Source organism: Podarcis cretensis, assembly GCF_951804945.1.
Source record: "Podarcis cretensis genome assembly, chromosome: 4".
Lineage (NCBI taxonomy): Eukaryota > Metazoa > Chordata > Lepidosauria > Squamata > Lacertidae > Podarcis > Podarcis cretensis.
In genome coordinates, this window is record NC_137173.1 from 25,522,056 (window position 1) to 25,549,278 (window position 27,223).

A 27,223-nucleotide genomic window follows, 5' to 3' on the forward strand; every position below is an offset into this window, starting at 1 on the left:
AAGGCGGTGGAGGAGGAAGGAGCAGCCACTCGTCCCTCCACCGCCGCCTCTGCTGCTCGCAAGAGCAGGCATAGGAGCCTGGCTGGGAGAGGCACAGTGCAGAGCAGCACTTCTCCCAGCTGCGGCTCCTGTGCCTGCCCTTGCGAGATGCGGGTAGCGGCAGAGGGACGAGCGGCGAGAAAGGGCTCCTTTCTCGCCACTCACCCCACCGCAGCCACCCACCTCACTCAAGTATAAGCTGAGGCAGGTTTTTTCAGCATAAAAAATATGCTGAAAAAGTCGGCTTATATTCGAGTATATACGGTAATATCTGGTATTGAAAGAGCGTTCCACTCATTCATCCATAAAGCGCATTCAACACCAGCCTGACGCATTTCTATGACTGGCAAAACTCTGGTCTTGTTTCTTTTTCAGAGACAATGCAGCTCAGTTATTTAGCTGAGACATTTCCAGCCCCCACATCCTTACACTATTGACCAGCTCAAAAGACCCAGACCCTGGAGGCCCCTGCTGCACACAAACAGCACCAAACAGCCACAGAAGTCACGTGGCTTCCTGAAAGCCGCTGGCTGTAATGGAAAACAAGAAGCCAGGGATTAAATGAAAGTCTCTACCCTTCTTGCTGATAAGAATCTGCATTTCTCTGTCATTTGAAAGCGGCTGCCCAGTCATGAAGATACCACCATCTGTCCTTCTGTATCAGCAGACATGAGCACATAGAAAGAGCCCTGCTGGACCAGACTGAGAATTCACCCAGTATCCTGATCCCAACAGCAGCCAGTTAAATGCCTCTAGGAAGCAGGGAACAGAGGAAACAGCCCTCTGTTCAACTTCAACTTCAAGTTGCTTGCGTCCCCAGAATCTGGTATTCAGAGGGATACTGCTACTGAAATATGTTTCACTTAACTATCATGGCTGTTGAGAAACTTCTCCTCCATGAGTTTGTCTAAATGCCCTTTAAAGCAGCCATCCCCAACCCTGTGCCCTCCTGATACCATCAGACTCTGAATATTCATTGGTCCCAACCAGGCAAGGAGGATGGGTGATGTGGTCCAAAAGCAAGTGAAATATAATACAGTGGTACCTCGGTTTCTGAGCGTCTCGGAAGCTGAACATTCCAGTTTTCGGATGCCAAAAACTCAGAAGTAAAGGCTTCTGTTTTTTGAACATGCGTCAGAAGTCGAACAGCTACTGCTGCGTCCCCCCCCCCCAATTTTCTTCATTGACTTTGCAGGCCTCCCTTTGTGCATCAGTTGTCAAATGTTTCGGAAGTCAGTCTTCCAGAACAGATTGCATTCGACAACTGAGGTACCACTGTACTAGGTTAGAAAAGTCATCCTTATCCCAAGAAATGGCTGGCTTGCTTGATAAACACAGCTGGAGAACAAAAAGCATATGCCTGCTTCATTCACAGACTGATACATCAAGGGACCATCCCATTCAAACATCTGAAACCCAAGGCATAATTCTGCACACAGCTGGGCCTCTTAAATTTCATTGCATTGGTGAGATTTAAGCCATGCACAAGATTCCAGATCAAGTTGCCAAACAAAAGCATGACTTTATTCAAGTCCTTAAGGAACAAGACCTGACGTCCAAGACATAACACACCTCATCCTCACTGTTGGGCAATGGTGGGTTTTAAATCTGTGTGTGAAAACAACAATGGTCTTTTTCTGTGGGAAGTGGCTAACCCCCATTATAAGCCTCACAGTGGTGATATTAGGGTTTTGCATGGGGGGAAATGAAGAATTTCAGTGTAACAACTGCTGTAATGGTTTTCTCATTTTTAACCTTCATAACAACTCTGTGGGAGAAGTTAAACTTGCTTTATTGTGATATTTGCTTTACTGCGGTGGTCTGGAACTGAACCTGAAGTATCTCTGAGGTATGTCTGTAATTTTTTAACCAAAATACACCGAAACCAACACCATAAACCAGGGATCAGAAAACTTTTTCAACAGGTCCACTGTCCCTCAGACCCTGGGGGGGGTGGTTGGACTATATTTTGAAGGGGTAAAAATGAACAAATTCCTATGCCCCACAAATAACCCAGAGATGCATTTAAAATAAAAGGACACATTCTACTCATGTAAAAACACGCTGATTCCCGGACTGTCTGTGGGCTGGATTTAGAAGGTGATTGGGCCGGATCTGGCCCTCGGGCCTTAGTTTGCCTACCCATGCCATAAACTATGAAAAAGAATAAAAGAATAACCGTACAGGATACAGATGACCCAAATTTTAAGAACCATAAATCAGGTGATATAAAGCAAACATAAATCCAAATGGAAGGCTAATCTGCCAGAGTAGATGGGGCCGGGCAGGCCTTCTTTGGGAGAGAGTTCAGCAATCTGGGTGCCACCACTGATTAGAGCAACCATTGAATAACTTGTAAGTTTATTTTCCATTGGCCTCCTGTGAAACTCACCATTGGATGCTCTCATTTGCCGCTTACATCCAACTCTATCCAGACCGATGGGTGTACTTTGAGAAAAGGTAAAGGGGCGGAATCTGGCTGAGACAGCTTTATAAGGAGGAACCTGATGTGCTGGTACCGGAGGGCGTGCAACTGGCTAAAAAAAAAAAAGGAAAACAAAGAAAGCTTGTTACCAAAGAAATCTACCTGGAAGTCCAACCAAGCTGTGCAGAAAACACTGTTTAGAAATGAAGTAGTTTACATAGGCAAAAGAAAAGTGTTCTCAGCACTCTACTGCAGTAAATCAACATTAGGGTTCCATGTAATTGTAAATGTCCATCATTCCATCTATTTCTGATGTTTGGAGGTGAGTGTTGTTGCTTACGCAAAGCAGTGGCTGGGGCAGTCAGATGGGTGGGGTAAAAATAAAATTAATATCATCATCATAATCTGTCTCAGCAGGCTTTGGGGAATCCGCGAGGTTTGCAGAAGCAATGCCTTCTCTCCCCCCAGCAAAAAACAACAACCCATTTTAGGGGAAATAAACCCTAAGGGGGTGTGCTGAGCATGCTCAGGAGGCATAGAATACTAACTAGTTGTTGGGAAGAACAAAAAACCAGGTGTGTGTGTGAATGAATGCAATGGCATATTACAGAGGACAGAATGGCTGGCTGACTCAGTTAACTAGCACTCAGAGCTAAGGCATTACAACTGAAAAAGCTCTTTCCCTGGTGACCACCTGCAGGTGATGGTGAAACTTGAACAAGCTGCCTATAGAGGTTTAGCAAAGTTGAAAGGAAAAAGGTCTCTGGGTTTTTATTATGGGCCCCTCTTTCTCCCTATATTAAAAAGCACTGATTAGGTTTATAGATGCACTTTTAAGTAACACATTCCATGCAACTGATTCTCTAAGTGTTTAATGTAAGCACTTTGATTATTTTCTTATATTATATAATATGATATAATAAAATAAATACTGTTCTTTGCCTTTCCCCTTTACTTGATTGCACTTTCTAAAGTGTTTGCTCCCAGTCACACTTTACATTAAAAACTTTCACACTAAACTCTATTTGCTACTCTCTTCTTCACATTTTCACAGCCTTTCAAGCACATATTCCTTCTCAGAAGGCTATACTAGTTATCAAAACTTAAATGCTGCCTCTCTGGAAACCTTAATTGACCCTCTAGCACAAAACAAGGATTCTTATAGAACAGAGCTTTCCCTGCACCGAATTCCCAAGCAAATAAAATGAAGGTCAACAAGGGCTTTGCTTTGGGTTTTCTGACACTCTGCTGGAGCTTGTGTGTTTCCTCCTGATTTCTCTTAAATAAAAATATCATCTTAACAAAAATCTCCCTCAAGAAATTCTTTGATTGCTCTGTTTTATTATTATTGTTTAAACGCATCATATATAGTGATTCATATAAATCTCTTTCAATTCTCTTATCTAACCAAACAGTTCAATTAAAAATATATATATATACCAGTTTTCAGCAGGTCTTACTTGCTTGTTGTGAATTTGTTTATACTTAGGATATTAGCAAGTGTTTCACTTCAACTCTTTAAGTAATTAATATATTTGTGCTGAACAAAATCCAAGCCTTGAGAATTGATCCCTCTTCTTAGCATCAGTAATTAGAAGAATATACCTACCTTCAAAGTGGGTCCAGTACCTTTGAATTTGTCTCTGGAATTTCAGCAAAGTAGAATTTTACAAGAAGATTAAGTTTTAAAAGTGCCAGTAAACTGGCAGACTTGCTGAATGCTATCCAATGAGAACAAAATATGGGTGATACCTATATAAGAGGGCTTATCCACACTTACCTTTTGCCCCACTCTGTTCAGGCATGAGAGTCCACGCTTTAACGCTCTGATTTATTTTACCTTGACCTGCAAAAACCTGCTCTTTAAAGCTGATTCGTAGCAAATGTCAATTCGGGTTTACCACGGATTGGTGTTTGCTCCGATTGAGCTTTAAAGAGTGGGCTTTTTTGCAGGAAAAGCTCTGGGGAGGGGACCATAGCTGTCAACTTACAGATTTGAAAATAAGGGACCAGCAGCCTTGAAAATAAGGGACCAGCAGCCAAAATAAGGGACCTGCAGCCTCACCTGTTCCAGGCACTCCAGTCTTCCTGTCCTCCTGCAGTCTGGTCAAACTCATGCTGGTAGCTTCGAGAACACTGTCCAACCAACTTTGTAACCAGAGGTTCAACTGAATAGAATCTGAATCACATGCACCACAAGGCCTATGCAGCCTCAACTTAAGATGGCTCCCCAGCCTGGCTTTGCGCTGCAAAGTTTGCAGCAGCACGTGCAACAAAATGGCGTCCTGCATTCAAACCCCCCCTCAGCTTGCATTAACTAGCCACACACAAGGCATGCAAGCTCCACCCCCCTGTCGTTCTTAGACTTCTTATTGGGTGAGCAACACAGCCAAGCAACACAGTTGGAGCCTCCCTCCTCCCTGGCCAGCAGGGAGGGAGGGAGAGGAGCTGCTTCCTTTGAAATTTAAGGGACATAATTTAAGGGACATTTAAGGGACATCCATCAATAAGGGACAGCAGCGGGACATGGTGCTGGAATAAGGGACTGTCCCTTCAAATAAGGGACACTTGACAGCTATGGAGGGGACGAGTGCTCAGATATAGAGCTTTAAATCACAGACCATGCCTGGAAAGAGCAGAGAAAGTTAAGTGTGGATAAGCCCAGAGTCAGACTCAGAATAGACTATGCTGTCAGGAACAGTACCTCTGGATAGCATCCTATGTGGAGGAGAAATCACAAGCGTGAAGAATTTCCCCCTTAAATACACTGCAGAAAATCTAGATTAGGGAGGAAAGCAAATATCTCGCCTTGCTGGAAAGCTTATTAAACAAAAAAACAAAAAAAACCAGTGAAACAACATTCCCGACACATCCATAGTAAGAAGGCTCCATTTCTGGTAATCTTTTCATGACAATCTGGTGATGAGAGTTATTGTACAGTATGAAGCCAAAGACCCATCACAAGAGAATTGATAAATGCCAAAGTGAAGATTTCTGGATGCCATGCAAAGGCCCTTCCAAAGCAAAACTTTTTTCATGAAGGAAGAACAAGACAATTTTTTATTTTTAGAATATTTGAAGGCTAAGGGCACATCTGAAGCTCTACGCATATATAAGATGTCTGTTAGAAACCCATTCATTTTCACAAAAGAAACAATACAACTCTCTATCGTGGTTTAAATTAGTGAGAAGGCTGTATCTTTGTATGAATGTTTCCTTTTCCCACTGTTAAAGAGCTTCCCAGCAGGAGGCGTTGTGCTAAAAGGAAATGGAAATGTCTGTATGTCTGAACACTTGAAAAATAAAAATAGGGTACATTCTTTTTAAAGTTTCTAGAATGTTAGAAAATGAAATTTCAGTTAATTCTGTTCAAACTTCATTCATTTACAAATTATATTTTATATAACTTGAACCAAAGTCAGTACAACAAAACAGGCTCTTTGTTAAACCCAACTATTTACAGACCATCTTTTAAGAGAAGTATTAAGTTTCTAGCTTTAAAAGATGGATCAAAATACACATTTAGACTGTGGTAGTCATGGACTAACTATTCATTTTCCATGAAGAAAGGGCAAATTTAGATGTTGCTTTTTTCCAAGACAGAGGCAGATATGGGACTTGTGCTTCTGTGCAACCTCTAAAAATGTTACAGTATTCAAATTTAGCTAGGTCAATGTCACTTTGATTAGCGTGCAACATTCTTTGCTGGTATGCAGAGATATAGTTGCAGCCATATCTGGGGGAAAATAACCTAAGAGCTAATTCATGTCTCTGGTCCAGTTCACACAACCATCTCAGCCTGTGCATGAAAAAGCTAGCCCACACTGAATTCCTGTCCACTTCTGATTGTGCCATGGGATGAACGAAGCTTTTGGCATATTTCTGCAAGCTATCCTAGGTGTTGGTTAGTGATAAAGAGTTTGAAAAGCTGAATAAGGACAGAGCTAAGCCCACAGTGGTATATGAACACAACTGGACCAGAAGTCAACAATGAGTCAAATTTCACATATGTTACTGGTCCTTTCTGCAACATGTCACTTAGTACTAACTCCAGAGACAGGTAGTCATGTTAACTTGCTGTAGCAAAAAGAACGAAGTTATTTAAGGTATTTGGCATCTTGAAGATCAATACATTTATTGTGGCATATGACTCACTACTGGGTCCTGGCATGATCCAAGGTGGGCTCTACAAATATACCATAACAAAATGAAGAAATGGGTCCCTGGGTACATGCATGGTGGATCTGGGTCTGTAAATGAGGATTTGGGTCTGTAAATGTTGACGTCTGCTACATCAGATTCTTAGGATTGTTTTTTAGATTTTACTGATGTGTTGTCTGTTACTTTGGTTTTTCTTCTGAATGAATAGCAGGAAAATAAATTAATTGGTAGGTTGTTAGTACTCAGGGGTGATATATGCCTGCATGGTTATAGGATCCTTTTATGTATCGTTCTGTTCACAAAAGTTTATACCACAATAAATGTATTAAGTCTTTAAGGTGCCACAAGCCTTGTGGTCACTAGTACTAGATACAAGGCACTGTCTTTAACACTCTGGTTTATAAGAGAGTCCCTTAATAACTCTATTGCACATTTCCCTACGGTTGTTGGGCAAACGCCAGAATTAGTGCCAATAAATATTTCTAAGCTAATAAACACTTTCAAAGGCCTAAGAAACACAATTAATACACGTTAATACTGAAATTTATATGCAACAACAACCAGTATTGTTGATTATATAGGTCATACTTAGATATACAAGAGATATAAATATTTCTAAGCCTCAAGTATCAGCATCCAGAAAGGAGGAAAGTTAGTGTACACCACAAAGGAACAATCATCCATTGAGAAGCATTAATTAGTCTGATGTCATGCTTTTTAGAAGAATGATGGTGATTTGGGATAAGCAGAAGGAAGGAAAAGGAGGTTGTCCACTAATTTCTAACTTGAAGGTTACAGGCAAGGAAGGAGGAGGAGGATCTTTTGATTGTGCATTTTGTGTCTTACTTGTGTAAGGAGGTCTGTTATTTCTTCTGTTTGGTTCTCATAGAAATTGGCCCCACCAATGACAGAGATGGGTCTTCTTTTGCGGGCTCTTTGACTGGCTACCATACAGGTTCCCAGCTCAGCGGAAGGCGATCCGGGCTCAGTGTCAGCATCCACACAATCCATTTTCTGAGACTCCATAGCAACGGAATCTTCTGGTATTGAGAAACTCCTAATTGCCAACTGGCCGTAATCTGAGAGGGGCCGAGGGCGGGATCTTTTTCCAGAGCCCCATCTTCTGGGTGTGACTTTTTGAGTGTCTGTTCTTTCTTCATCCTGATATGGGGCCTTCTTCCAGTGATCATCAGTAACAACCTTTTTTAAACGTGAACAGGTCAAATAAACCAAAAGCACTTAAAAGATGTAATAATCTATATCCTTCACATGGTACAACACAGCCTCCCCCAATCTGGTGCCCTCCAGACATTTGGAGCTATTTCTTTGTTCAAGTGATTAGCTGCCCTTCATCCCAGGATGCCATTCAGTAGCTAGACCAATACATATAATGGAACCACATAAACAATAATTGGAAAGTTAAAACCCTACACAAAGAATTGTTCATAACTTAGAAACATAGGAATTTGCTGTATACCAACTCAGACCATTGGTCCGCCTAGCTCGGTAGTCCCCCAGTTTGCACAAAGGACTAAGCCAAACCATGGTTTGTTGCAGATAAACATATATGGGGCTCCCAGGCAGGTCACAGTTGCCCTGCTCCTCCTCTGTTGCTTTGCTGCTGTGAGCTAAGCCATTGTTTGGCTTTGTGTTATGCCCCAACTCATCATTTATCCCACTCTAGACAAACCATGAGCTGTTGCCAAGGGAGCATCACCTGTTGGACAGTGGCTTCAGAGAGTTCGGTCTCCTGGGAAAGGGTAGCTGCCTGCATCTCCCTAACCGATGCAGTTGCCACAGATGCTCTCATTGCTGGAAGTTAACTCACAACTATGATGCTGTGAGCAGAAAGCAAAGGGCTGTTACATTGCCCTCTAGTCCAGAACTGCAGCAAAACTGCCCGCAATGAAACCTAAGCACAAGGTTAAATCTTAAATGGTCTGAAGGTGATTTCCTTCAGAGAAAGAGAGATCAGATACAGCTCCCATTGTTTGTTTCCACAATGAAAGTGGGTCAAACATACACATAAAATTCCAATGTAAATGAAGGCGGAGACATTACTGTCCATATCGTGACAAAAGAAAGAAGTGCATACATGCAAGGGAATCTACCAGTAAACTGGTAGAAGTAAAAGTGTTGATGCATCCCAGTGTCTGAAGTTACTATTATTTTGCAATTACTATTTAACACTGACATTTGCCGCTTTGAAGGGTGCCATTACAGAAAATGAGAAGTAGACTCCCACTCCTTTCACAGTTTTGCATATAATTTACTTCTCCTTCCCAGAGCATTAATACCTTGATCATCCAGAAATTATTCTGTGACGGCTACTATACTAAGGAGCCTTGCTCTTTTTTCTTTTTGTACCAGACACACCAGATCCCCTGGACTGCAACCCTCGGTATTAGTTGCAAAGTAAATATTTTTCATGTTATCCTAAAAGTATAACAATTAAAAACAAAACTGTAATATTTAGTATCATAGGAAGCTGCTCCTCTCGCAAGACAGCAGTGCTTGCAGCGTTCTATATATATGGCAGAAGCGGGATGGAAGCCAGGAGAAGACAGCTCTCACCTTCACTACATTGGGCAATGGAATGAAAATCCAGGTACAAGACATCAGGCAACATCCTGACCCTACAGGCTGGCCCAGCCCCCCCCCCCCCCAAGTACAATACTTAACTTGGCCATTTCATCAAATCTTTATCGGCTTATGAATTATCCATTTCTCTAAGATGTAACATCTTACAACCTCTGTGATCAACAACATTGTCCCTACTTTGTAGCCCTGATATTGGTATGCCAGTAAGACTTGTTAAATTCTGGCTTAATTCACTTTGTCTTATTTTTGACTTGCAACATGCTGGGATTGGAAAAATGGGTAAACTAGCAGATATAAACCACAGCTTCCATTCTGTGTTGAAATGAGCTTGAAATTAAGATTCTACATGGACCGTAATTGGAAAAGAATTAATTTTGGTCAGTCACCTGAGCTTCCTGCACCTCCCCATAGTATCTTATTATGCCATATATTCCATCAACAGTATTTTCATGGGCTAAATCAGTCTCACCCAACCTGAGGCTCTCCAGATTTTTTGAACTACAATTTCCATCATCCCTGCCAACTGGCCATGCTGGCTGAAGCTGACAGGCATAGTCCAAAAACATCTGGGGTGCACCAGGTTGGGAAAGAGTGGCATAAATATTTAGAAGATCAGAAACAAAGTGAAACACTCTGTACTAAACAATACAGTAAACAGTGACAGTGAGTAGCTTCACATATAGCAACTAAAGGTGTGTTTTTAAAAATCACAACTACCAAGGCTGCAATCATAAGCACACTTGCAAAAGAGTAAGCACTACTGAATACAGTGGGACTTACTTCTGAGTAAACATGTGCTATATGCTGCCTAAGCCTATGCATGTTTACACAGAAGCAAGCCCCACTATGTTCAATAGGGTTTACTCTCAGGTAAGTGTGCACAAAACTGCAGGCAAGCATGTTTACTCAGAAGTAAGTCCTTCATTCTGGAGTGTTAAATTCAAGATAGTGAAAAGCTGACTGGAGACATTCTTGTACCATCTTTATTTCATTTCATAAAGAAGTCACTAAGACTCAATATTTTTGTCGTATAAATCCATATTGCTGTCTAAAATCAAAGTAACCCTACTGAATTTAAACAGAGTTGCACATTGCTTCACACCACTTAAGGGCTTGCCCTTACAATTATATACCCAGGCAGGAAAATCATATACGAAACCATCAACTTACTTTGTCATTGGACAGAGACATAAGAGCCCCGCACATACATTGGGACATCAAAGAGTTGACTAAAGTCATTCTTCTGTCGTTCCCATTTAATTTCACAAATGAGCTGGAAAGACAAGCACAACTCACAGCGTAGCTTAGCCAGGCAAAGTGTTCATTTCCATGACCTTGTACCTTAAAACCAGGGAAAGGACACGTCACATGTCCTCTTTTTGTGTGCTATTTATTATTGCCCTGTCTTAAGCAATAAAACCTGGTGAACAATCAGAAGAGATTATGACCTGCCCACTCTGCCCATATCACAGAAGTAGAGAACAGCCTGTTCTGAGTTGGCTGCGCAGAAGTCCAACTTTCTTTGATTTCTGTATTTTACTTAGAAACATTTGTATATTGCTTAGTGCCCGGGACATGGAATCCTGTGCCTTCCAGACATTGTTGGACTACAACTCCCATTGGCCATGCTGGCTGGCGCTGATAGAAACTGTAGCCCAAATCTAGACAGGACAAGGGTTCCATATCCCTGCACTAAACTTAGTGGCTACAAGACTGAGTTAAGAAATAAGGGAACCCCCATCTGAATTTTTCCTCTGCCATGAACTCACTAGGTGGTTCCGGGCAAGCCACTCTCAACAGCTGCCAGCCACAATGGTTGTGCCCTACTTCCACTGTTGGAGGTGGTATGCCTCTGACTGCCACTCTCTGGGAATCACAAGATACATATGCACACATGTATTTTTTTTTCAAAAGGAGAAAGTGTACATTGGCTAGGACTCTGTGCTAAGGCTCCACTGACAAAAGGCCTATAAGATATATTCAGCACCAAAGTCCTACAATATAGGAGAGGAATTGTCTGAGAGCATGTGCAAAGTGCATTTCAGTCACTACTGAAAGCTTATCCACCTTTCCTCCCAAATTTACAGCTAAAGAAGCAGGCTTACAGGGCATACAGCATGACTCTCACACAGACCTGAATTCTACCATCTCTCTTTATAAGAGATTAAAGACCCACTCAACCTTCTTTGCCAGCCAAACTGTAGAATCAGAGAACGTGCCCATTGTGCAGAAAAATCCACTTTAGGTTTCTCCACATCCCCTTTCAAGGGGACCCTCACAAAAGCACTTCCTCCGGCAGGCAGTTTCTTCATTCAATCCCCCCCCCCATCCATTTTCTCCATGTCATTCATAATTTTATAAATTGCTATCATGTCACCCCTCATTTGCCTTTTCCCTAGAATAAAAAGCTCCAAATGGTGCACCCTTTCCTCACTGGGGAGTTGCTCCATCCCCTCGATCATTTGGGTTATCATATTCTGAACCTTTCCCCGACTCTACAATAACTTTATGAAGTGAGCCAACCAGAACAACACACAGCATTCCAAATGCAGTCGCACCATAGATGTTGGTATTTTGATTATTGTTAGTTTTATTTTCAATTCCTTTCCCAACAATCCCTAGCATGGGATTTGCCTTTCACAGCTGCCCCACCCTGGGTTGACAGCTAAAGGGAGTTGGGAGCCCAACACATCTGGAGGCCACAGGTTCTCCATCCCTTGGAGAAGCCTCTCTCAACCTTGGGTCCTCATGTGTTGTTGGACTACAGCTCCCATCACCCCTGACCATGGGGTAGCCTCTGCTAGCTAGGAATGATGGCTTGTAGTGCGACAACAACTTGGGGACCCAAGGTTGAGAAAGGCTGTCATGGAGAATAAAGCTATCAGTGGCTGCTAGTATACTCCACCTGGCAACAGCATTCTAAGGTTCTTAGGCAGGGTATTGCCAACCTGAGATGCTTTTATGTGGAGATACCAGGGATTTAAAAATGGACCTTTTGCATGGTCTGAGAGAGTTCTGTCAGTGGCAATGCCATTGACAGATGCTGCAGGCATTCAGCAGTAAACATGTGTTGAGTCAACCAGTCCCAAGTGCTGAACAAGGGAGTTACAGGCAGACATGTGTGACCCAAAGATCCTGCAAAGAGTTTAAAGTTTTAAAGTCCCAAAGAACTGAAAGGTAATAGCTGTGAGGTGACAGGATGCAGTCGGCCCACAGCTGGCTTTCTAACCTCTCAGAAGTCACTTAAGTCCATCGCCAAAAATTGCGCAAGAAAACTTAAAATACCACTTTCCTTTGAATTCCTACCCGCAAGAGAGAGAGAAAGGAATACTCAGTGTACATGCAGAGTTCTAATGTGTACCATTCATGTGTGTACAAAAGCAAATTGGAAAATGAAACATGTTCCTCAATGCTAGATTGCCTAACCTTTCGAATATACTTCCTCCATTGTGCAAGAAGAATCAGCAACTTACACAGGGCTTCATTTTAAAAGGAAATACCTGCTGAAAGGGTCTAAAAGTAGAGAAAAAGAACAGCAAGAGGTAGGATATTTGGAAAGGTTTTTTTTTTATATAAAGAAATTAAGATTAAATGTATATGCAATTATGCATAACCTGAAAATAACTTTATAGAACCACAGCCTATGATCAAAGCAAACTGGCTCCCACCCACCTTCCCAGTGCCAAGCTCAGGATATTTTCACACCTGAAGTGAAAGAACAAAATTATTCATGCATCTCCCCAATCCATTGTCCACCTGCTGTAGAGCTAATATACATATAGAAAGAGATGGGAATCAGGTAGCAAAAAAAAAAAACCGCACTCTCCCTGTTGAGTCTACAGCCTGCTCCACCTGCTTGAGACTTTATATAACTGCCCAAATTCTGCTTGCCTAAGTAACTAGGAAGAACAAATCAATGAACACTTGCTTAATTCCAGATACACACCACCTGCTATGATGAAACAGAATACCATTGCTAATTCTGTGCCTGTAGCTGGTAAAGAAAAGAACAATGTTTTGCAGGTATAGCCTGCCCTGGCATACATCACATCAAAGATATTATTTCTATGGTAAGCCTTACAGACACATCCTTATCTTCAGCAGTACAACCCCACCAGAACCCTTAAATCTTAACTCATCTTATTAGGGAAAATTGTCCAACTGACATCTTGTAGCCATTACCTTGACAAGTTTTTGTGGCCAAATCCTCTCGGCTCCAACTTCTGCCTCCAAACTACAAATGCTAAATTCTTGCTGCTGGTATTAAGCTGAATTAAAAGTGTTTCGTGGTTATACACCAGGACGTAACTGGCATCTTCTCCATCTGACTGCGGCTAGGTGGTCATCAGAGTCCTTTAGGTGATTTTCTTTTTAAAGCCAGGATCACATCCACCAGCGTTTTTCATGGCACAGCAAAGTGTCAACATATTCTGCATTCTTAGACAAGGCTAAGTCCCAGGCTAGGTCCAAATTACCTGCACATGGCCTCTTTAGGCTCTTCCAAAACAGGACTTTTATGCTTTGGAATACCAGTTGCAACTGGGGAAGAGTGGGGTTGTGCTCAGCTTCCCACAGGCATCTGGTTGGCCACTGTGGGAACAGAGTGCTGGACTAGATGGGCCTTTGGTCTTTTCCAGCTTCAGGGCTCTGCTCTTCTTATGGCTTCCCAGATCATCCCTTTATTGCCTACTTCTCTGGGTTCTCCTGCTCAAGTTAGCTTGTCACTGACCACTTCCCTTTTCAACTTGCGCTCATTCCAGTTCCCATGCCCATTTCGTTGGCGTTTCTTGGTTGATGGCTGTGCCAAGGAATGCAAAGTTCTTAACATCCAAGCTGGCTAAGGCAGTTTGCGAGAAAAGAACAATGCTATCATTAATGGCCCAAAGAAGGTTTCCCACCCTCTTTTGCTTTGGATACTTCTCTAATCTCCTGAGACTGGAACTTCGTTATTACATTAATGCCTTTAATGTTTCATTTCAGTTTGATGAGAACAAAGAATGGATAGAATGATTCATAACCTAAATTGCAGCAGTGGCCTTGCCTCCCAATCTCAAGTTGTTGCTATGAGAACAGTTGCTTATTATGCCTTTAAAAAATGCTTTTTGGGTAGCAGGCAAATTATTTGATGATAGCTGTTGAAATCTTTCCCCCTTTACTAAAATATTCAAAGCTGTTTCCCAGCCAACATAATCTAAGGTTGCAATCTTGAGAACAGGTACTGCGGGATATGATTCCCCTTTTTGAAATCAGGGAATTTATTTCTATATGGATATGGTTTTTAGTTTTTAGACTGTTGGTTACAGTAGTATTACGGTAAGTGCTCACATAGGTATGCCAACTACGTATTGTTCAAAACGTATGATTGGTCTAAAAAAAGGTACAATTGTCCACATCATGTAACAGAATAGTAACGGGAACAGGAATAGTATAGCAGATATAGAAATACGTCATGTTTCATAAGTTCATAAGCATGACAACTGGGGCAGGGGGCAGAGATTTTCTATCTCCTGGTAACATAGGGGCAACTTTCTGGACAACATAACTGTTGGGTTTTCTAGTGGTTCAGAAACCGAAATAATAAACCCAAATAAGCCAATACACTACAGTGGTACCTCAGGTTACATATGCTTCAGGTTACCGGCGCCGCTAATCCAGAAATAATACCTCGGGTTAAGAACTTTGCTTCAGGATGAGAACAGAAATCGTGCTCTGGCGGTGCGGCAGCAGCAGAAGGCCCCATTAGCTAAAGTGGTGTTTCAGGCTAAGAACAGTTTCAGGTTAAGTACGGACCTCCAGAACAAATTAAATACTTAACCCGAGGTACCACTGTATTTCAAATTCTCAAAATGAAATAGAAAGATTCAAGACCTATCCTATTATTTATTTTATTTTAACTATGTATATTGTACCTTTTAGGACAAAGTCCTAGCCAGTTACACATTCATTTACAAAGTACATTCTAGAAAGGTAAATGTTTCCTGTGTAAATTTTTACTTCTCTTTTTGTAGACGTAAACGCCCAATTGTGGGATGATAAACAAACAGAAGCATGGTGGCCATGAATAAGGTTATATTCTTGCTACCATATCACAATAGTACCTGGATTTTTTTGCTGCTGATGTTATGAGCTGCAACCCTGCAACCCATGAAAGGAGAACAGAATGAAGTTGGATTGTCACTCTCTGAACTGATAACCATGAATTCTGCCCCCTAAATACCAGACCCCAGAGTCATCCAGTGAAGCTGTATGGTGGGGGGTGGGGGTTCAGGACAAACAAAATGAAGTACTTCTTCACACGGCCCACAATCAAATGATGGAATTTGCTTCCAGACAATGTAGCAATAGCCACAAACTTGGACAGCTTTCAGATGGAAGCAGACACATTTGTGGAGGATAAGGCTCTCAATGACTCTTCCACCTAGATTTCGCCAGTGGGGAAGCAGCAAAAGGAGGGAAGGAACTAAAATTCTCTCTCCAATCTTTGACTGTAATTCTGAGAGCTACATAAATCCAACCCATCCAGTAGGATTTTAGATAGTTAAAAAAATAAAACCTGAACAGCTACTCCAGATGCTTCATATCAAGTTATGGGGAGTTTCAAAATTCCGCACTGGAGTCTCAAATTACAAAAGCAAAGAATGATGTTGCACATATCTAAGGGCGTTTTCTGGATGGCTGATAAAACTCCAAACTGAAAATCAAACCTGTCAAATATGCATGGCAAGTTCTGCTTTAAAGTATCTCACCACTAGATGGCAGATTGAGAACACAAACAGACTGTTTCAAAGGACCCTGGTACAATATGGAAGAAAATGTGCAGTGTTGTTTTCATTTATCTTGGTTTTCCTATTTGTTTCAAAGCAAGACTTCACACATTCACCAAGTATGAGAACTGCATAATAATCCAACAGCCTCAAAAGGCTGCAACTTAAGTCTTCTGTGTTTTCCTGCGTCAACATAGGTCTTCTTTTGGTACTTTGCTTCAGAATCAGGAGCACAACTTACAAGCTTTCATTCCAACGTTACTAGCTCTCAGGAAGGCAGAACATGCAAACTCTCTTCCAGCCAATTAAGTAACAATATCACTAAAGACGCAAGGACTTACAACCCAAATATTTGGTACAGAGCAGGTTCTGGGTCACAGAAAAGCATTTTTTGGGGGGAAACATGAAGCCGTATTACAATGTGTTGAACCACTAAGTGCATTTCTGTCTATTTGCTAGCCAAGTCTTGTACAGAACCCACTCCTGACCCTGCTACTTGCTATCCTTCTTGGCTGTAGATGCCAGGGACTGAAATTTGGACCTACTGGATGCAAACTGAGATTCCTGCATGGCAGAGGGTTGGACTAGATGACCCTTGGGGCATCTTCCAACACTATAATTCTATGATTCTACCACTGCCCTATGCCCAAGCAAAACGCCCTGCCGCTGCCCTCATGACAACCTCCTCCCCAGGTCTCCTTCCCTGCTGCCACCATTGCACCCATGAAGCTGGGAGGAAGGGGTCAGATCCACAACCTGAAGCAAATGGCTTCACCTCGCCTAATGCATGGGCCTCCCCTGTGCCCAAGGAACTATATTTACATACTTAGTTTTTATTTATTCATTTTATCATCACATTTATTTCCCTTGTTTCCTCAAGGAGCTCAAGGTGACGTATGTACAGTGGTACCTCGGGTTAAGAACTTAATTTGTTCTGGACGTCCGTTCTTAACCTGAAACTGTTCTGAACCTGAGGTACCACTTTAGCTAATGGGGCCTCCCGCTGCCACCACTGTGCGATTTCTGCTCTCATCCTGAAGGAAAGTTCTTAACCCGAGGTACTATTTCTGATTTAGTGGAGTCTGTAACCTGAAGCGCCTGTAACCTGAAGCGTCTATAACCCAAGGTACCACTGTACATAGTTCTCTCCTTATTTATCTTTACAACAACCCTGTGGGGTAGGTTAGGCTAAGAGGCAGTGACTTAACTCAAGATCGCCTTCTGGGCTTCATGGCTGAGTGGGGACTTGCTCCACACCACACTGGCTCTCTTCACATAAATGTTCTTATGCAGATCTCTACCGTTTATTCCAGTGACAGAATCTGTGTAGGATTTGCAGTGCATTTTGAAGCTTTATTACTTAACACCTAGAACTATTCTGAAGCCCTGACATTCTTTCATCCTTCCACACAGTGTAGCAGTTTGCAAGAGGTGAAATATGGACTGTTTTTATTCCTCTTTGCCCGCCACCATGTGATTCAGCTATTGTGCTAGAGGTGGCTCTTCCCTTCGCACATCTGCAATATAACATTTTAGATACATGTTGTTCCAAAAGAATAAAAGTATCTAACCAGTTACGCTAAGTATTACAAAATACAGGAAGTCTAAGGGATGGAAAACATTGGGTGGTATTAGACTTAAGTTTTACTCACAGCAGACACATTGAAATTAATGGACCTAATTTAGTTATGTTCATTAATTTCAGTGGGTCATCTCTGAGTAAAGCTGAGTTGAATACCTTCTTTCAGATTCTACAAAATGGTTGGGGGAAGGAATGTGATTTGTAGAATTAATGAAGTTATGCAAAACTACAACATAACAAATTAAGCTAATAGAAGGAGCCTGAGAAAGTGAAAACACACACACACACACACACACACACACACTTTTTGGTTTTACTAACTGCTACTTTTAGCAAGTAGGTCAGTCTTGCTAAGCCACAACATTTCTGCATTATTTTTACACAGTTCCATTCACTCATAGCAAGTTTTAGCCTAAACTGTATGAAGTATGTATCATAGATGCACTGGGCAGGTTTGACATAGACCTTCAGAACACCAACAGCTGCTTTATATTTATACCAGAAAGAGATATAGGAGTTTTACCTAATTAACCTCCTTGCAATACTGCAATGATGTAACTGCCGGTATACGTTGCAAGTTAAAAAACAGGAAGCAAAATAAGAAAAAGCATGGAGCCTGAGTGCAGCAGAAAGTGGTTCCTTCCCTGCTGCTCCACAAATTCTGTCCCCAGCTTTTGCTAAAGATATAGCACTTCTGTGCCTCAATATCTCACACAATTACAGGTATATTTGTGCTGTTGGGATGCGCTGGGAATTTAACATGCTGATGTATTTACTTAACATAGTTCTGCTCCCAAGATTTACCGTATTTTTCGTCCCATAGGACGCTCCGTCCCATAGGACACACCTAGTTTTTTGGGGGGAAATAAAGAAAAAAAAAATTTCCTTTATTTCCCCCCCAAAAGCAAGTCGGGGAAACCGAACCAGGTCGAGGAACGGCGCTGGCCTCCCTGCTGTCCCCCGAGCTTGTGGGGCTGGCCGATGTCTGCCTCAGGCGGCAGGCTGCTATCCGCAGCGTGGGGAGCCCTGCGGGGAACTCCCACAGGGCTGCCTAGGCTGAGGATGTGTTCCCGAAGCGCCGGGCGCTCTGCTTCAGGGCGCCCCGCCCGCCGGGTGGCAGGCTGCTATCCGCAGTGTGGGGAGCCCTGCGGAGAACTCCCACAGGGCTGCCTAGGCTGCGGATGTGTTCCCGAAGCGCCGGGCGCTCTGCTTTCAGGGCGCCCGATGCTCCGGGAAGCAGGCTGCTATCCGCAGCCTAGACATCCCTGCCGGACCTCCTGCAGGGCTGCCTAGGCTGCGGATGTCTTCCTGAAGCCTGGAGAGGGAGAGGGGTCGGTGCGCACCGACCTCTCTCGCTCTCCAAGCTTCAGCGAAAGCCTGCATTCGCCCCATAGGACGCACCCAGATTTCCCCTTCATTTTTGGAGGGGAAAAAGTGCGTCCTATGGGGCGAAAAATACGGTACTTCTTTTAAATGCTTTTAAATATTCCAGGAATGGTATATAACAGGGTGAGTGTTGGGGGAAGAATACCTTTGGCCCTCCAGATGTTGTTGGGCTACAACTTCCATCATCCCTATTGGCCATGCTGGGTGGGGTGATGGGAGTTCGATTCCAACATCTGGATGGCCACAGGTTAGCCACTCTTGGTATACAGTGTCAAAGGCCAATGGGCATATGAAAAGAGAGATAGGGATTGGTGGACAAGATAAACGGAACAAGGTTCCATTGCAGGACACTTAAATCCTTTCTGGATCGAAGTTCTGACTGACCCACCAAAAGTTTTGAACTTTCTTTTAAGTTATTCTCTCCAAACCAACAGGACTAGACACCTGCAGGAAATTTAAAGACTACTTGCAGAAATATTGTAAAATTAATGAATGTTAGAATGATGTTGGACAGAAATTAAGTGGTTACCAGCTGTAATGCAAAGGTTGAGCAATAAGTTAAAATAAGTTATATTAATACAATAAGGATTTGCTGAGTTAAGAATTTGAACTGGAATACAAAAGGGGGAGGTGAGAGGAGGTCCGGGAATCAAGGTAATGGAAATAAGTAATGGGAATTATATATATATATTTTAATTGTGTATTTTTGTTATTTTTTGTGCATTTTTTGTTTTCTGTTGGCTTTTTGTATTAAATTGGAAATCCTAATAAATATCTTTAAAAAATAATAATAGACACCTGCATGTTATGTGCATATCTTAACAACTATAATAATGACTGTTACAACATTCAAGCACTATACAGAACAGGGCTATTGAGACAAGAAATACAGATAAGGAATACATCTGAAATGATTAAGAAAGTTAACCATGAGGTCACTCTTAATTATTGGAATCATATGTCACCCACAGCTGCCAATTCATAAACAGAGCTCAGTAAAGAATGGATTCTTTTTGAAATATGCCCCTAACTGCGCCTTTAAATAATGTACCAACACATACCACCGTTCAAACATGGCAGAATTGCAACAACCTGTTAAGATCTGTGTATGCAGCTCCTGTCATTGTGAAGCCTTCTGTATAATTTTAGCATGCTTGGGAGTGACTTCAAAGTCCCTTAACTGTTTAGCACCATGGCCACTACCCATGTGGCTTAGACTAAGTGTCGTTTGACAGGGCTCCAGCCATGGGACTCACCTAGCTGGATCCTGCTTGGTCTTGATCCTGTCACAAGGTGGTGAGGTTGCAAATTGCAACAGTGCTGCCCTCAAAAATGTACACAAGCCATCTCCCTTCCATGGCTTTCTTTATTAATGTGCACAGGAGGGCAAACTACTCCAGTTTCACCTTCAAAATGGAATTGTATACACACTTCTTTGCACACTTACTTACTTCTGAGTAAATATGCAGAGAATATAACTGCAAGAGTGGTTAAAACATACACACAAGTTATCTAAGCCACCTGACATTACATGAGTAGTAGTCAATACTTAGTTAACCCCAGAAGTGGAGTATCACTCCTTCCTTACAGGCACGGGGCTTTCTTTCCTCCTTACCTCCTCCTTCTTTTCATCAACACTCACAGCTAAATTGAGACTCAGCTGAGAGTGGCTGCTGATGCCACTGTCTTCATTTGTGTCGTCAAAGAACACAGCTTGCACCGAATCCTGGAAGCAAACAGGGCTCTTCCCTAGCTTGGCAGAAGGCCCATCCCCTCTTCCCTCGCTTTCCACGGAGCTGAGTGACAAGGTGCTGTTCCTGTCAGGACAACGGAAATCCATATTGCACTTGAGGTTTTCGGCACAAGAGCTCTGAGGCTTGGGGATGACAGGTCTGGCAGGGGTGGCAGGATGCTCAGTGCTGCTGCATGTAAACTGGCGAGAACTTCTTGGCTCATCAGAGTCTTCGTAAAACACTTCGTTCGCGATTGTCCCAATGTCCTGAAGTGGAGGCGGCGAAGACACTGAATCTGGAAGATCACAGGACGACATCCTGAGACCGCTGCCTTTGAGGGTTAATGTATTAGCCGCAACATTGTCATCCTCAGAACTCTGGACACTCGATGTGGAAACGGTAGAGTCTGGGCTGCTCCTGGGAGGTGCACACCTCCGCCTGTCTTTCTCAGTGTTGCTGGAAACCCGACGTGAGTAATCATCATGCAGCCGACTGTTTGATCTAGTCCTCTGGTTCGGCTCATTAGAGGATGGGATCTCGTTCTTGGGACTGTCTTTCTTCAACGCAACGTCAGCAACGTTGCTGACAAGTTTCAAAACTCTGTCGAAATCCTTCGCCCTGATTGGGCTCTTCCAGCGTTTCGACTGGCGCTCCGAGTTCCTGCTGGCTTTGTCAGAGTCCGCTGAAGAAATACTTGTTGTTCTCTGTGGAGTCTGCTTTTCGTTCACTACTTTGAGGTCGGTGAGGTTTGAGGTCGACTTCCTTTTGAATGAGCTCTTTTTCAGGAAGTTCAGGTTATCTGTGCTTTTGCTCCTCCGGTAGATGACTTTGCTGCTTTCAGAATCTTTCACTACTATTTCGCAAATCTGGGCCTCCTGTATAACAGGGGATACCGTCCTGGTAGCGTCCTGATGGCCCTGGATTTTATCAGTGTCTAATAAATTTATACGGCCAATCCCATAGGCACGCCTGATGCTGCGTGACCTGCGAGTGTTCCTCAGGAAGGAATCATCGCCTTCCTCACCGTCAGAATGATCAGAAACAAAAGCATTGTCTGTTGTGCTTTGCGAGTCATGTAGTGGCCCTGAATAAGAATACCTGTTTGTTTGAACTCTCACCAACGTATTGTTTGGGACACGCTTTCTGATGTTATTCTCCAACACGCTATCATTTAAGGTGTCAGAGTCTTCCTTGGCTGGCATTCCTTGGAGAACGGAGGATTTTAACTTCTTGAAAGATCCTATTTTCCTAATGGAAGACAGGGCATTCCATGTTGAGGGGTTCCCCATGACTATCAGAGAACGAGGCCTTTCCACATTGGAGCCAGATCTTTTCCGAGGAGTGGAGAAAAAGTGCATGAGTTTGGAAGGGCTGACTTTATCATCCTGGCCTTCATTTTCATAGCTGTGACTTGTGTCACCACTCTGACCTAAAGAGGTATTGCAGTGCTTCGATTCCTTAGTATCCATCACCATACAGGTAACAGAGGTGCCGTTTCCACAGCCATTCTGATACGTTGTCATATTTTCTGCGTAAGCATCAGGATATATGGGGTTATATCTCACATCCAAAACCTTGTCTCCTTCATTCTCACCAAACCAAAGCTTTTCTTCAGTGGTGCATCTTTTGGGGTTGTTGTTTTCACATCTGTGGTGTGGATTTAGTTCTCCAGTAGTCTGCACTGCCTGCACCAAGAAAACAAAGCCAGCATTTAGCATGTTTTTTCTCCATAGAAAAAAGGATTCTTTTGTGTAAAATGCAAGGATTTCTTAAACAAGGCTCTCTCGTGGAATTGAGAAATACTTTTTGAGGACACAAACATTATTTGAGTTATTAATTACATCTACAGTCATACCTCGGGTTACAGCGTTTTTTCGGGTTGCAGACCACCGAAATCTGGAAGTACCAGAACGGGTTATTTCCGGGTTTCGTCGGTCGTGCATGCGCAGAAGCGCTAAATCGCGCTTTGCGTAGAAGCGCCAAAACGCAACCCGCGCATGCGCAGACGTGGGTTGCAAACGTGCATCCCGCACGGATCACGTTCTCAACCCGAGCGTCCACTGTATTATAAGGGGGGCATTTGCTCTGCAGGCTTGGGATACTGATATTAGAAAGAATCCAAAGGCCTAAAAGAGGGTCCATCAATGGAATTTTTTCATGGATCAGGATCCAGCTCAAGCTCCCACTGGATTTCCTTCACGCTGCTGTATCAATGGGGCCTAATTCTGTAGTCAGTTTTTCCTAGGAGACCTATTTCTCAGGATTCCTGTCTTTGCCCCACAGCACTCTTTGCGGTATGTCTCCAAAAGCACCTGCTGAAGGGAACTGTGCCTGCCAAAAAGATGTTTGGGACTCTGACCACTGGGACTTGTTGAAAGGATGAGATAAAGAATCTTAAAATAAAAATAATAAAATAAATTTAACTAACACGTTCAGAATTCAGAGCTTAATAAATATTAAAGGGACTGAAAAATATGAAACATGCCTCAGCCCACATACACAAGTAACAAATTAAGCTTCTGTGTGGATTACTGGAAATTCAAAACACCCAATAAGTTTTTCAGTCTAGTTTTAATTTCTCCCTTAGAAGAAAAATACATTGCATAAGCATTATCTAGTACACGCTTCATAAAGTAACCTGGAAATTCCTAGAACCCTCCTCCTCAAACTTATCCCAGCCTTGTTAAGTCCATCTTTTCCTTATGTAGGAGTTTTATTTTCTTTTATTTAAAACTTGTGTCACAGTAGGAGTAGTGGGAGTTTAAGTGTGGGCTCCCAGGAGATGTTTTAACAACTCTTGCAATTCCATCCTCCCCTGTTACCCTATTCCCATATTCACAGCTTAACTGATCATACTGCATAAAGGGTAATTCACATGCTTGAACATAAATATTTACAAAGAGCTGCTTTAAATGGGGTTAGAACAATTTTTCAAATAACTTTAGAGGGAGTTCAGAACAAGGACTCCCATCTCAGCATCCTTTTAGTTCTTATATTTAAAAGTAAAAATGGGGGGAAGGAAATTGGGGGGCTGGATTAAGTCAAGGACTCTCACAGAAAAACATGACAATTGTTTTTAAATGTGCAATCCTAGACACCCTAGGGAGTAAGCTCCATTGAAAACAGTGGGGCTGACTTCTGAATAAACATGTCTAAAGTTGTGCTGCAAAGTCATATTGCCCCCAATATATATATATAAAAAGAACAGTACAGACAGGAAGTGAGTAAGTTAGCCCTTAAGATGCTGCATTATAATACAAATCAGTACCTGTTTAATTGTACACACTTCTTTTTAAACAAACACTATGGGATGAAAATGCAGAGAAAAACAAATGCACATAACAATTGCCACAGAAGAGGATGATTTTAAAAAATGCTTTCAAGGAATCGCTTCCCTCACTGGCCTGCAAAAGATAAGGAGTCCGCCTAGTCTTTTCCCCTCTCCCTCTTAGCTTTCCGAAGTTTCAGACTTCCAGTTCCAATGGGGCACCTGCTAGGCTCTGCTTTTCTTTCTAATCCGAGGAAAGGAAGAAAAAAGAGAACCCCCAACAGGCAGATGTGCACTAAGGAAGCCGGGGAAAGCCATGCGCTCGCCGTCCCTCCCTCCGGCAGCTGCGGTTACCTGGCAAGAAGGACTGGACTAAACTTTTCCGCCTGCACGCCGGACAGCAGATCATAGCCAGGATCGAGAGGAGGAGCTGGATCACCTCTGATCCTCTAAGGTAGCCTCTCCCCACCCCCTTACACCGGAGGGGAGAAGAGGACGGAGAAATGAATGTGGAGCAGCGGCAGAAACCTCCCACATAAACACGCCTCCTAGTCGCCTCCCCACCCCCACCCCTGGTATAGGAGGCTAATCTGCTCCCAAGCATCACTATGGCAGCAACCGGAACAGAGGGAGAGAGGGAGGGAGGGGAGAGGGAGAGGAAAGATCTGAGTAGCAAGCTGGGCAATGAGGGCAGGGACCTGACTAGTACTGGCAGGGTTGGGGTGCCCGGCTAGCCTAAGCGCACAGGATGGGGCGCCAAAGGGGCGCAAAAACACAACTACCACCACCTACGGTGTGTTTAGACGGGTAGCTGCTGCGAAGATCAATAAAAGGCCAACTGCACCGAAAGGAATTGGTGTGGAAAATAAATGTCCTCGCTCAAGGAGCCACGTTACCAAAGTCGCCCCCGGGGACCCCCTCTCCCCCAGGGATCTGTGGACAGTCCCTTAGCGGGCTGTCTTTGTTTTACAAAAAAAAAAAAAAAAATCCTTCCAGTAGCACCTTAGAGACCAACTAAGTTTGTTACTGGTACTGTATGAGCTTTCGTGTGCATGCACACTTCTTGAGTTTCCTGGAAATCTACAGAGGACCCTGAGTCTGGTGCAAAAGGATTCTTAACCCAAGAGCTTGTTTTTTGCACCAGGGCTGAACGGAGCTCGCGCCCCTCCAGCACCAAAGTCCACTCCGAGTTTACCCCAGCAGCAGCAGCAGCAGCAGCTGTAAAAACAACTTTGCATTTTTATACTACCCATATAACCGACGACTCTGGCCGGTTTGCAGACTATTAAACGCAGCACGCATGGCGCCATCCTATACGAGTCACCTTAGAAGTCCAGTTCCGTGGACGTGAATGGGACTTAAAACTCCCTGACATAGGAAGGCAGCCTTAAAACGGTATCTTAAACGCCACCACTAAAACCAATTATAAATCCATCAAGTGGAGTGGTGGTGTCAGAAAACCTTGCCCGATCCATCGCATCTCTATTCTTCCCCATCAATTCCCCCCCCCCTCGTGGTGAGAGAAATTATCCTTGTCTCCGCAGTGAAAGAGGAGCTGATGCCCGCCCTGTGGCCCCTTCACCCTGGAGGCACAGTCCATGCCCCTTTATCTATAAAGATACAACGAAAGTTGACCCGGAGGGGAGGGCTGGGGGCACGGGATAAAATAATCACGCATCTCACTTAAAACAGGGTGATTTACATTTGAGCAAACACTCATTAAGTGCCCCTTCCCCACCCCCACCCGCCTTTCTTCCGACTCTGCCAGAGACAAAGGGAGGCTGTTTGGCTCTCCGTTTGGATTTCATTATCAATTGAACAGCCGATAACAAGAGTAGCAGCCCAGCCAATATAAATGACAAAAAGTGAACCAGGACAGCCAGCTTTCTCCCTGGTGGGGGTCGGGGAACGGTGCTTTGTTCTGTTTTTAAGATACTCTCAGAATCTAGCAACATTAGAAACATTGCAAGATTTTGTTTTAAATCATATCGAAAATGAATTTTGCGAAGCTTCTTTAAAAATAATATTAAAAACTCAAGAGTGTTGTGTGGTTCATATTACCCTGCAAAATCGCTAGACCTAAAAATAAAAATTCTTTTGAAAAAGCAGCAGGCTAAGGGGGCAATCCTATACCCACTTACCTAAGAATAAGCTTCACTGAAATTAATGGAATTTACTTCTGTGGAGACTTGTATAGGATTGCACTTTGAAAAAATAAGCCCCCTGTAAAATCTTGTCCTTATCGCAGTTCCTGCTGAGTCAATTCAAGCTGGTTGTGGCTTAAGAAATAGCCACACTGGAGGAAGAGAAAACTGAAGGTATTTTAACATATAAATTACCTGCTGTTAATTGCCCGTGTACTGTCAACTGCACAACTGAGAACTTTGTGTTCTCGTTTGCAGAAATGTTTTACTTAAAACCTGAAAATTAAATAGCCTGTTCTGAGTTCTAAAATTTCACATGTTCTAATGCAGTGGCTCTCATATCCCCACCCCGACCAACCACTTGATAATCACAAAGGATCTAGCCTATCTAATGGCAGGCAACTGATGGGTTTTTCTACTTGTTTTAGCAACTGTCATATTATAGTATTTTCTGCATCACAATCTGAATTCTATGAAATAAAATATAAAAGAACCAATAACGTACAGTTCAAAACCATTATGCGTATTTAATGCAACTGATGTGTTGTGTACAATGACAAATCCTCAGACATGCTGCAGGACAACCTGAATGAAATTCATGGACCACTGGTGGTCCACAGACCACAGTTTGGGAACCCCTGTTCTAAAGGGTAGTCGAGACATTGGTGAATATGCAAAGTTTCTATACATGTACATGGTGGGGAGTCTTGCTCATGCATGTTGAAACTGCCTTCTCATTACACACATTCAGGATAACTTCAGAAACAATATATCTTGTATATATACATATATCACACATACAATCTATTTGCAGGCTAGCTCAGTTGGTTAGAGAGTGGTGCTGATAACACCAAGGTTGCAGGTTCAAGGTAAGGGACAGCGGCATAGTCCTGCATTGCAGGGGACTGGACTAGACTATCCTCAGGATCCCTTCTATTCTATGATTCAGGCTCTGTACCTGCTATTGGGAACTTGGAATATACCATGGCTTGGGAATCAGCACTCTGAAACCCGGTCTCTTTCCTTGCTAGTGTTAACTACAGTGCCAGATTACACATGCATTAACATAATCATTTACTGTAGTTTGCTTTCAAACCAGAGATTGAAACCAATTTCTGAT

General features: G+C 42.9%; 1 protein-coding gene across 7 annotated transcripts in view; it reads right to left on the reverse strand.

Moving 5' to 3' along the window:
- Positions 1 to 27,223, reverse strand: part of SPATA13 (spermatogenesis associated 13) — a 99,182-nt gene that overhangs the window by 20,656 nt on the left and 51,303 nt on the right. For 3 of the 7 annotated variants that reach the window (XM_079973359.1, XM_079973360.1, XM_079973361.1), the window contains exons 2-4: positions 20,574 to 22,376; positions 7,472 to 7,825; positions 2,432 to 2,576 (exon numbers count right to left, since the gene is read on the reverse strand). In XM_079973359.1, coding sequence (XP_079829485.1) covers positions 2,432 to 2,576; positions 7,472 to 7,825; positions 20,574 to 22,376 — 2,302 coding nt within the window. The remainder of the gene's footprint in view (positions 1 to 2,431; positions 2,577 to 7,471; positions 7,826 to 20,573; positions 22,377 to 27,223) is intronic. The other 4 variants (XM_079973365.1, XM_079973364.1, XM_079973362.1 and 1 more) reach the window with 3 other exon arrangements.